Source organism: Durio zibethinus, chromosome 6 (assembly GCF_047325235.1).
Source record: "Durio zibethinus cultivar Kanyao isolate XHJ-2024 chromosome 6, ASM4732523v1, whole genome shotgun sequence".
In the NCBI taxonomy this organism is placed as follows: Eukaryota; Viridiplantae; Streptophyta; class Magnoliopsida; order Malvales; family Malvaceae; genus Durio; species Durio zibethinus.
The window spans coordinates 30541011-30553336 of NC_143167.1; the positions used below are offsets into that span (position 1 = coordinate 30541011).

The following is a 12326-nucleotide window of genomic DNA, read 5'->3' on the forward strand; positions in this document are numbered from 1 at the left end:
TGATAATTTTTTTAATATAAAACAATCGAAAATTTTGTAAATGTGAAAATTTGAATAATTCATAGAAGCGAGTGAATTTTTTAACCAAATTCAGATTCTATTTGATGAACTATTTGACTTGAAACAAATTAATATTATTAAGTACATGAAATTTGAGTTAGTTTGTTTGATTTATTTTAAAAAATATATATATAAAATGCTTCCGAACAACTTTCACCATTCAAAGCTCCACCAAGGGTGATGCTATCACTATTGATCCTAAAAGAATACATTATCATATTCGAAGGACTTTTGGCAACAAAAGAAGACAAGACAAAAGAACAGACACAGACAAAACTTACATTAGACCTTTTCCCAGTTCCCACTCCGATAATAATACTATTAATTAATCTTAGTTTAAACATTAATTGAAAAACGTTGGACCCACGCAATTTAAAACTATATAGTTGAAGAATTAATCAAAACCTGCCACCCACATTATCTTATAATTTGTTACGGAAATAATAAATAAGGACACCGTTCCTCAGGCTGGCTCGAGTAAAACGTGTGGGTCCATGCAACTGTTTAACAAGGTTACACGTTGAAACATTCAATTCGTTGACATTGACGACTGGCCAGCGAATTGGACGTTGGGTTGCAAAGGTGGCGAATGCTCCACGAAACCTAGGCCGCGTCGCACCGGATTCTGAGTTTCTGTGTGTTTGGAGTTCGACACGTGTTCGTCCAATAACCATTCACTTAACTGTTTGGATATTTTTATGGCGTTAAGAAATCTTCTTTCAATCGCGTGGATTACACTCTCCTCGACGATTAAAAAAAAAACGGAAAAACAAATAGAGAAGAAAGAAAAAGCATTTGGCCTAACACCTATAGGTTAAAATGCGGGTGCATGTTGGTCACTTCGGGCTATAGGCATGGACGCTAAGCACGTGAGGTGAGGGAAGTTTTTGATCTCAGCATGAATAGTTTTGAGGGTGCAAGGTAACCATAAGTACAGGATTTGCCGATTTGGGTCGTTTGGAAAGCAAGCAAAAAGTTTATTTGGATGGCGACGACATGGAAAATATGAAGCATGCGTGGAGAGAAAACAGAGACCAATTTGACAGATGAAAAGAGACGTTTACTTCCAATCCCAATGTGTGAGACACTGTCCGGATCTGAGCACTCATCCATCCCACTGCACGCGCTAGCCCAGAGTCCCAGACCCAGGATTTGCAGCTATGAAGATTGCAGCCACGATTTCATTAATAAATTATCATGATCGTCGCCATTAGAAATATATTTATATTAACGTAAGTTATATAAATTTTTTTAATTTTTAAATTTAAACTATATTATTTAAATTTAAATTTAAAAATTAAAAAAAATATGTAACACTTATATAAATGTATACCTCCTCAATCGTCAGTATTCATTAACATCAGTCATTGATAACATTATTGTTGATTGAAAGAGAAAATTAATTTAATGAAATAAATTATTGGGCATAAAGGTATAATTTCAGGCCACACTTATGAGGTTATGTCAAGGGTTATCTACTAATAAAATCAAGATCAATTAATTATATTTCAATGATTATCTCCCAATTAACCATATTTAGCCTATAACAAAAAAGAGTTTACTTGATCTCGTGAATTTAATCTCATAAGAGTTATTATGAAATTTTTATATGATTAATTTAGTCATAATTAAACAATTATAATCATGATAAGCAGATAATTTATATTTTTAATATTTTTAATAAAAATATTTTTAATTGAAATTTTATGATTATAATTAACCCAAATAAAATTTTCGTTATAATTCTTATAAAAATTGAGTCCATCCAATAGAACTCAACAAAACAAATGCTTGTAATAGATCTTCAATGACCATATCTTGATTAATAAAAGAATCCAACTTCAAAGTAATGGAATCTGTTTCAACAATTAAAAAATGCTATAAAATGCCTGAGTCTTTCAAGCACGTTTTAAAAAAAAAAATTAATAAGGAGCTGTGTCTAATGCTGTCTATTAATTAAAATTAATTAAAGATTATGTCTCACAAAGTCAAAGTGCCTTCTTTATAAACAACATTTTAGAAACATCTGGTGAAGGGTACTTGGAATATAAATTTTTTTTTCTAAAATAAAACCAACTTTAAATATATTAAAAAATTTTATATTTTATATTTTTTATTATTAGAGCATTATAAATTCTTTAACAATTATTAACAATTTTAAAATCATTAAAAATAATTATATTTAAATTTTTAATATTTAATTATATTAAAATAGAATAATGATGTAACAAATTATAATAAATTGATATATAATAATTATATAATAATAATGCATCAAATATAAATAAAATGTGCTTTATCATTTATAACAAAGCTCGAATAAGCTATAATTAATTCAGGCCCTAAGGTATAGGGATATTGATGTTGTCATGTTGAGAATGATTGTTTGCTGGCACCATCATGGAGAGAGCTCGTGACATTCTCATATAATCAATTTAATTCCACATGATAATAGTAGAAAAGAAAACTATTTTTGGAATTAGTTCGTATTTGAACATGCTTTATATTATCTTTACCGATTGTGGCTTCACCAACCCATCTTTTTAAATAATAGGAATTTTCAACCATAAATCCCACCGAAAAGAGGAGTCGACATATTAATAACACATGTTGGATGTTTAATGGCATTCTCTTTTTCTTTCATAAAAAAAAAATTGTTAAACAGTGCTTTTGACACTGATTAAAGTGATATTTAAAAAATACTTAATTAATATATTTCTTAATTTAATAAATATAATATATTAAATTAGCATCCGTGGATAATCCGTTTATTTATATTACTGTCGACCCAGTTAATCAGCTCCTCTGTTTTAATTCATATCTATGCTTTTTAATTAGATAGGAAAGAAATTAATGGCAACATGTAGACGTGACAAACACAGAAATAAGTTGAAAAAAATGCTGAATTGTGTGTCTTGTAAATGTCAATAACTAATTAGGTGATGTTCACATGATAAACACATGCCTTGAATTTTGATGTGCAAATAGACAAATATTAATATTTTTTGAAGATTATATAATAAGTTATTACTAGAATGTTGATGAGGTTACTCTAGGTGCATGTAATTTCCTAGATGTACTGATGTACTAATATATTCTCAACATGCCTTCTCTCTTAAGGCTTCTATTGGTCATCGAAACAAATAGAAACTAAATAACACGATAGCACTTGAATTAATAATAAGTTACATGTAAAAAAATAATATAAAGTGGAAATTGATGGGTTTTTTTTTTTTTATGGAAAAAAACAATTGTCACAAGTTACATTTTCATATGTAATACAACACTTTAAAATCTTTAAGGCTGCATACGGATTTCATAATATCATTGATGGGGATGTATAAGAAGGTTTAGGGTTGAATTTTTTAGGGGTTTGAGCTTTAAAGAGAAGAAAAGAAAAGAGTTTACTTCTAAATTAAAAAATAAAGAGTGAATGTTAAATTAGTAGTAAAACTTAGAAAATAGAATGACACAAGTAAATACCCGTATATTGTATTTATAATAAGTAGTAATTCATAATAAAGTATTGAAATTTAAAAGGAAGGGTACATACATGTATGAAAGTGGGTACGAAAGAGCACAAAAGACATGCTTTGGGAGGGGAAGGCCGAGACAGACGATCAGACGTTTCCTAAGAAATTACGTAAGCCACTATCTTCCCTTGTTACCTTTCTATGCCTCCGCCGTTTGCGTGACGACATGTCATCACCCACCTATAAAAAAAGAAACGACAAAAAAAAATTACAATGAAATTTCTTCTTCTTAAATTACATTACTATCCCTCCCTCCCACTCCATCTGTTACTCCTCTATTTCATTTTAAAAAATTTTTTTTAGATATCCTAAAATTATATTTTTTAATATTTAATATTTTTATATTATAATTTTTTAATATTAAAAATTATAAAATTTAAAATATAATGTTAAATACATTAACTTATATATTTTTTTAACTTTATGAAAATTAATAATACGATAAAATGTTAACATTGAAAGAATATCTCTTATTATTATTATAATAAGACAGAGAAAACACGTAGGGAGGGGACCATCCTTTAGTTATAGCTGGACAGTTTGCCATAAACACAGTACAGTACCTTTCCTTTTGTGGGCCCCACTTCCTTTTGTGGGCCCCAACTTCTCTTTTCTTCGTCTTTGTTTTATTTTATTTTTTATTTTCATTTGGGCTATTTGGGACCCGCAGCTTCTTAGGGGACCACCTACAGTTTGCATTGATTAAGCCGGCGGCTGTCAGACAAGTCAAAATTCCAGGTGGTCCTCACTCTCCCATTCTTATCGCTCCACGTGTACGGCCTTGATACGCTCTAACCTGGGAGCGTGCTAGCAGCAGGGGACCACTTGTGGTCCAAGATCCGTTCTCTCGACGCGTGTCCTTCTGGTCGTTGTCCCGCGAGTGACGGAGAGAGAATCAACGTAATTTATGGTCCTCACCGTGAAAAATAATTTGTATTTTGATTGGTATAAATTTAAATAATAATATTTTATAAAAAAAATATAATCAAAGATGGATAAGATATATAAAAACATAAAATTGAATAAAAACGAATTTTTAAAATTTTTCTTAAAATAGATTGAAAATATATAATTATTTATTTAATTTTATATTTATTTATTAATAAAATTATTATTTAATATTTTAATTTAAAATGTTAATTTATTAAAATATAATCTATTTTAAAAACAATATTTTACAAATATAATATTAAATTAAAATAACTAAATTAATATTAAACAAAATACCAATGAAATGTCAAATATACATGTGTACATTAGAGTAAGAACGAATAAAATTTATCTCGATCAAATCAGTTGCAATCACCTTCCGTCCCTTTGTCCTCTTTTCACGATGTATTTCTTTTTTCTCCCTCTTCTTCTTCTATTAGCGTTTTATTCAGATTTCACCCGCCTATCACCGGTAACACTCATGTGAAAACCGAACAAAACTGAAATTTTGACTACAAGACATCCCCACCTTTGCAACTGCTCTTCGTTAAGAATCAATTTGTCTTCCTTAATGGTAGGGTTCTTCCTATTTTACCAACTGCTATTTTTTGTCTCGCAATATCGAGTGACGTTGAAAACACGCTCCCATTTTTAAGGATACTGCTCCTTTGCTACGCCACTACTACAACAAATGTGTTTTTCTAGATACGATGATGTATTTTTGTTGCTGTAAGCACTTTTACATGCATGCCACGCTACGCAAATGTGATTTTCATTTTCAGTAAAAACTCCCATATCTAACCAACGTTAAATACTTTTGCTTAAAATTTTTCTTCCTGATTTTTTTTTGCTTTTTTGATATACTAAAAAATTTTTTTTATAAATTTTTAATTGTGCAAAACACTACCTACAATTTGAGTTTATATTTTAATTTAATTCATTAATTAATTTTATATAACTACTTTAATATTGGGTTTCCTTTCCTACGTGTGGAGGAGATTTGAAGCTTTTCTAATAGAACTATAAGTTTTTGAGAGCCATAATATGTTTAGTCTATCATTGGGATGAAATTTGAGAAAAAATTTCATCTACCGTAACATCATTTGGCCATTAAAATTTTTAAGAGTTTAATGTTATTTTGAGATTTCGTGGAAATAAATTTTCATTATTTATTTAAATGAAGTGTTAATTTTTTGATATATCTCCTGATAAATTTAATAATTTATATTATTTTATTAAGTAAAATATTATATTTATATTATATTTTATATGAAAAATTATGTGTTATAATTTATATTAATATAAAAATATAAAATATTAATTTTATTAAATTTTAAATTATTAAATTTACCATTGACTTCCAATGTTTTGCATTAAATCCTATTTCAGAAAACATGGATTCGTAATAGTCGGTACAAATACGATTGTTGCAACAGTTTAAGGATAAACAGCAGTTCGCAGCAGCTTTAGTAGTACGGCAAAACCGGCGCATTTGTCACTCGTCTACACTAGCATTGTCCGAATGCAACCCCCCACTTCACGTTCCACGTAAAAAAGTCTGGTCCCCCCCCCAGAGGGATACCCCACAGTGACAGTTCTGAACCGTCGATGGAAAATCCATCAACCAACCACTCAGGAAGGTCCACGCAATTTTTTCTTCTAGCTTTTCTGATTCTTTCTTTCCCTCCTAGTCTTTTCGGATTAAAAAAACCGACGATAAATACTAGTGGCGGTTTATTAATCAACGACAACTAATTAAAAAATATTATTATTATATTATACGATATTGGTAATTGAAAAATGATTAACATATCCCAATTTGGAATAGTTTTCAATCATGTAAACACTTGATTCTACACACAGAAAGTCAAAATAATTTTCTTTATAGGAAAAACAGGTTCTAAATTGTTTGAAAAAGAATTAGTAATTATGATTTGGAATATGGGTAAGATTTCAAAGCTAGAAAAAAGGAGTTTTGTTAGTAAAAATATTCTTTAGCGATAATTAATATAATTTTTAATAATATATTTGATATAATAATTTTGTGACTAATAATACATTTAATGAAAATAATATTCAATATGATAATAATTTTAAAATATTGGTTCATAAAATTCATAAAATACTTACCAAACATAGTAATAATATTATTTTTGGGATGTAAAAAAAAATAAATTAGGTTTTTATTAAAGAAATCATGACATTATCGCATAATATATTTGGAGAAAAATAACTTTTATCGTACGACAAAATCACAGAGGCAACTGTGGCAAAATAATAATGAGATAATAACAATAAGCAACAATAATAAAAATAATGAAAATGGTCCCCTCCTCCCTTCCTTCCCCATAAACGTCCACCCTTTTCATCATAAGCAGATTTCTTCACCTGAAAACCGCTTTCCCTCTACATCTCTTCTCTTCATTTCTCTTTCTTTCCCTCTCTTAGGCTATCTCTAACACGTTTCTTACAGTAGCTCATACCAATAATCATATACCTCTCCCTTTCTCTCGCTTTTTCTTACACCTTATATCCTCAAAGCCATCGCCTTCAGTTTGCTTTCTCTCTCTCTCTAGAAATACAAAGGCTATATCTTTAACTTGAGACTGTAAAGAAGAAAGAAAAAAAATCCCAACCTCGTCCATAGTTTCCTTCGCTTTCTCTATCTATCAAACCATGAATTCATAATAATCATCGTCGTCGTCTTCATCATATCTCTCTTTCGAGTACGTTTTACAGAAAAAGAAAAGGTAAAGGGTTACATGGCGTTTCACCACAACCATCTTTCACAAGACCTTCCTCTTCATCACTTCACCGACCAACAGCAACAACAACAAACGAACCAACAGCAACAAACCAGCCAACTACAGGAAACCACAGGTCCCAATTGGTTAAACAACGCTCTCCTCCGTTCCCAGCAGCCTCAACCACCGCAACCACACGCTCACTTCTCGGACCCTAACTTCCTTAACCTTCATACTACTACAACTGCTTCTGACTCCTCCGCGGCTTCCCAAGCTCCCAACCAGTGGCTCTCCCGTTCATCGTCTTCGCTTCTTCAACGTAACCACAGTGAAGTCATCGACGACGTGGCGGCGGCGGCGGCAGCAGCAGCAGCAGCAGCAGGACGAGGTGGTAGAGGGGACTCCATGATGGCCGTGGAATCCGGGGATTTGAAGAACATCAACAGTGAGACTATGAATAATAACAAGAGCGAAGGTGTTGTAGTGGAAAGTGGAGGAGGTGGAGCAGCTGTAGATGGGGCTGTGAATTGGCAAAATGCAAGGTACAAGGCGGAGATACTAGCTCACCCTTGGTACGAGCAACTATTGTCTGCACACGTGGCTTGTCTTAGGATCGCCACGCCAGTGGATCAGCTTCCGAGGATCGACGCTCAGCTGGCTCAGTCACAGCATGTGGTGGCTAAGTACTCGGCTCTCGGTGGTGGGGCCCAGGGCTTGGTTGTTGATGACAAAGAGCTCGATCAGTTCATGGTATGTTACTACTACGTACTATTACTATTATCATAATTATTATTATTATTATTATTTCCTCTACTGATTTTCTTCTTTAATCGTTTGGAAATTATTCATCAAATTAGCCTGAGTGGCAATTTGGTAAATAACTAAACGGCTGGAGGCATGAGAAGAATTAACTGATTCTCTGGCTGCTCCGTGATTGTTGCTATTTAAGGCTATTTGAATTTTCTGAACCAAAGCCCCTTTAAAACATAACATTCTGCCCTTTTGGTTCTTTTAAGTTGTTGATTCTAGCGGGAATGAGAAGTGGGTTTAGTAGTTGATTATTATTTTTTAAACATTGGTGGTTAATACAGAGGAGTGGGATGCACCGACAATTGTTTTCGTGATAACTGCAAAAGGGAATAGTAATTTGTGCATATCTCTTTCTTTTTACAAAGAGGCCAAGGCTTAGAGGAAATTAAGGAAGGAGAAACTGCAAGTGTTGGTGATCGAATCCCACTCTTCCTGAAATCCAGATCTTTAAAAGAGATGGGTGAAACATTTGGAGTAATCCTAGGTTCTTCATATATATATATATATATATATATATTTGGTTATATAGGGATAAGTTGATTGGTAGCAATAAAAAAGTTGAAATCTTGTGTTTACAATTCAATTGGATCCAAATCTAGGAAAGGAAATTTTGTGGTTATTACCAATCAAATTTAAAAATTTGTGACCAAGAAACAGAGTGCGACTGCTTTGATTACAAATTGTTGGGCAGGCTGAACTTGGGATTGTTGGCAGCTATAAGATATAACGGAAGAAAATATCATGGAGTGATAAGCTGCTGTTCCTTAACCAAAACAAATGAATAGGCTGTTTATTTCTTTTTCGTTTGATGAATCGGATTGTACATCTCCATAACCAAGAATGGGAAGTTCCATTCTCAGCAATGTTAATAACTTATGCTGTTTCTCCACGCATTCTTTTTGTCTTCACATTTTCTAGTTCTAAATGGACAAGGAATTGCCACCTTTTTGAACCCTTTGGAAGAAACATATTCCTGAGATTAATGAACAAGTATAGTATATTCAAAAGGTTATATGTTTGTTGAATCCTGTTGCAGAATTCAAGTGCTATATCATTCTCACATACAACAACAACAACAATAAATTAAGTCTCATATCTCATAACTCTAGGATGGGCTGTATAAAAGGCCAAGAAAAAAGAATAATGTTAGTCGTAATTTTGAATTTTCATGCTCCACTCATTTATATTATTCTCACATGATTGCAAATAATGGAATTTCTCTCACTCTGCTCTGAGAGTTAAAACACAAATAGCTTACCAAGAGTCATCAGCTTGAGCTCTTTCTCTTAGAAAAACAACTAGCTAATTGAAACAGAATGTTTCCACTTATATCTTTAGTTTTTTTAGTACTTCAAAGCTGATGAAAAGAGATCTCTTTCTTACATTGTTTTAGACATTGGTATCTATTCCTTAAAACTTGTAGATTTTCATGAAGCCTTGTATTTTGAAGTTGTTATGGAAGAAAATTTTGACTTTTCTTTTCCTTGGTAATGTAGACGCATTATGTTCTGTTGTTATGTTCATTTAAAGAGCAATTGCAACAACATGTTCGGGTCCATGCAATGGAAGCGGTTATGGCTTGCTGGGAAATTGAGCAATCCTTACAGAGCTTAACAGGTATAGTTTAAATATCTAGCAGAAGATATGCATCAATGTTTGTAAAATATCTCAAGTTGCTTGAATGGTGAAGAATCCTTCCTAATATAAAATTCTTGATTCCATTAATTTGCATTATGTTCTATATATATTAATTAGCTTAGACTTTAAAATTTGGAATGTTGATTCTGTTATGACATATGCTTTCGGTGGATAAACAGGAGTTTCTCCAGGCGAAGGTACAGGTGCAACAATGTCTGATGATGATGACGACCAAGTAGATAGTGATGTCAACTTGTTTGATGGAAGTTTGGAGGGTCCAGATTCGATGGGATTTGGGCCTCTAATCCCAACGGAGAATGAAAGGTCTTTGATGGAGCGTGTGAGGCAAGAACTGAAACATGAACTGAAACAGGTAATTAATTGATGAAATTATTGATTGTAGAGAATTTTATGTTTGAGAGTTAAGGTTACTGACTTGTATTCTCCTTAACAGGGTTACAAGGAGAAGATTGTTGACATAAGGGAGGAAATTTTGCGCAAGAGAAGGGCAGGAAAACTTCCTGGTGACACCACATCAGCTTTGAAAGCTTGGTGGCAGTCACATTCCAAGTGGCCATACCCTACTGTAAGTTCTAGGTCACCTTGAACTACATTCAACAAACAACAAACAAACATTCCAAGTGGCCATACCCTAATCTTTTAACAGACTCGTACAAGGGCAGATGAGAAAAGTTGTAGCCTTAGCTTCAGGGTCATCAAGTCTAATTTCAGCTTCAGAATGATCAAAGAGTTGTACAGTTTTGTTGTGGGAAATTTGATTTGCATGTTACTGAGAACTGAAACTATATCTACTTTTTAAGGTTCATTAGTGGTTCTCGAGTAATTTGCTCAATGATATCAATGCTAATGTTAAATTTAAACCTAGTGCATCCAGCTTGATTTCTGCTCCAACTTCCTAAATATCTATCTAACAAATTTTCAGGAGGAAGATAAGGCAAGGTTGGTTCAGGAAACAGGTTTACAATTAAAACAGATAAATAATTGGTTCATCAATCAGAGGAAGAGGAACTGGCATAGCAATCCATCAACTTCTACCGTTTTGAAGAGCAAACGTAAAAGGTATGGTGAATAATGCATATGTTCTTGGTAATTTGCGTTTTTGAGAACTTTTGCACCAACCTTAATTTGAAAAGAAGTAATGCAGGTGAAAACAATGGTGATCGGTTCATGTAAATGGAAGACAGTCCAGAATCAAATCACAGATGATGTCTCTTTAACATTTCCACGTCAACGATGAATCCAACATACTACGTAGAAATTACAACAATATTATAGGCTTTCAAATGGAACTGCTTCAGGGTTTAAGTGAAAGGAACAGATTTTGCTTCAAGATGAAAAAAGGGCTAACACAGAGGATGAGGTTGTAACAGATGAACCTGATTCGTGCCATTTTGCAGGTATGCGTAGATCGAGGCACGCCAGTTTGGTGCTACATGCTAGCCTTGCAATATTGCTAGGAAGTTTAGGAATTATATTACTGTTACTTTATTGGATAAATTACATTTGCATTGGCAGGTTATGATTTTTGTTCTTTTTATCTCCTTAGATCTGTGAATAAGGGTAGTGAGGGATTGTGAGTGTACAGTGTAATAATCTTTGGCATAATTCCTTACAGTCATACTAGATCATTATACTTTTTTTTGGGCATTGTCATGCAGGGTCAAATTTGCAGCAAAAATGGCATATTAACCTTCTTCTTAAGGGTCTTTCTTTTTTTTCTAATCTTCTTTCGCTTTTAGGGGTGGAAATGCATTGGATCTAGCTTTTTTATAATTTTAGATCAATTTTGCAATAGTGATCTTCTTTGTTTGAATTTGGGGTTTAATTTGATTCGCGCAATCATTTTAGAATTCAAATTTTAACATTTTTTTCTGTTCTTAGATTACGGCTTCTTCAACTTTAGTTGCATTATTTTCGTATTCGAGTAGGTGGGACTTTTGAGATATGGATGTGCACGGTTGACTTTGGTTTTGATTTATTTTCAAGTTTGGAGATCACACCGAAAGTCTAGGTTGTCTTTATTTGAAATTGAACCAATTTTAGTTTGGGAAATTGAACCAATTTTAGAAATGAATCAAATTTTGATTAAATTTTAAATTATAATTTTAAATTAAAATTTGATTTTTTCGAACTCCTCATGTATTATTATGAGATTGTGTTCGGCTTAGGATCAGTTTTGGGCCTATTGGACTTTCTTAACTTAAATAACTTTGAAGCATTTGTACTACATATGTATTGTTTTAGCCCAAAAAATTATGCGTTGATTAAATATTTTTATACTAGTTAATTTGAGTCGTCTATAAATTGAGATCAGATTGAAACCCAAAAAAAAAAAGTCTCGCTTTTTTATTAAATCAAAACCAAATTATTTTTACATTATTAAGCTAAATCAGATGAAAGGAATGGATTTTTAAATTTAAACCAATTAGGCAGATCAGCTTGGCCTCCTTTGTACCAATATAATATATATATATATATATATATATATATATATAGATTTAAACAGATGATATTAAAAATGAACTATATTTGGAGGAATTGTTAATTATGGTTCAATGTTAAAAATCCTTTGTGATAACAACAATGGTTG

The 12326-nt window shown here is 32.2% G+C and overlaps 1 protein-coding gene across 3 annotated transcripts; it reads left to right on the top strand.

Annotated features, from left to right (window-relative positions):
* Positions 1-6899: 6899 nt before the first annotated feature.
* LOC111285203 (homeobox protein knotted-1-like 3) lies at positions 6900-11437 on the top strand. Of its 3 annotated transcripts, none has more exons than XM_022874517.2 (6): positions 6900-8017; positions 9574-9694; positions 9895-10088; positions 10170-10301; positions 10659-10795; positions 10870-11437. In XM_022874517.2, exons 1-6 carry the CDS (start codon positions 7286-7288, stop codon positions 10907-10909), a joined length of 1356 nt encoding a protein of 451 aa, XP_022730252.1. In that variant the 5' UTR covers positions 6900-7285; the 3' UTR covers positions 10910-11437. The 3 variants fall into 3 exon arrangements, with proteins under 3 accessions (XP_022730252.1, XP_022730253.1, XP_022730254.1); XM_022874518.2 differs by having other exon boundaries at positions 10873-11437; XM_022874519.2 differs by having other exon boundaries at positions 10881-11437.
* The last annotated feature ends 889 nt before the right edge of the window (positions 11438-12326 follow it).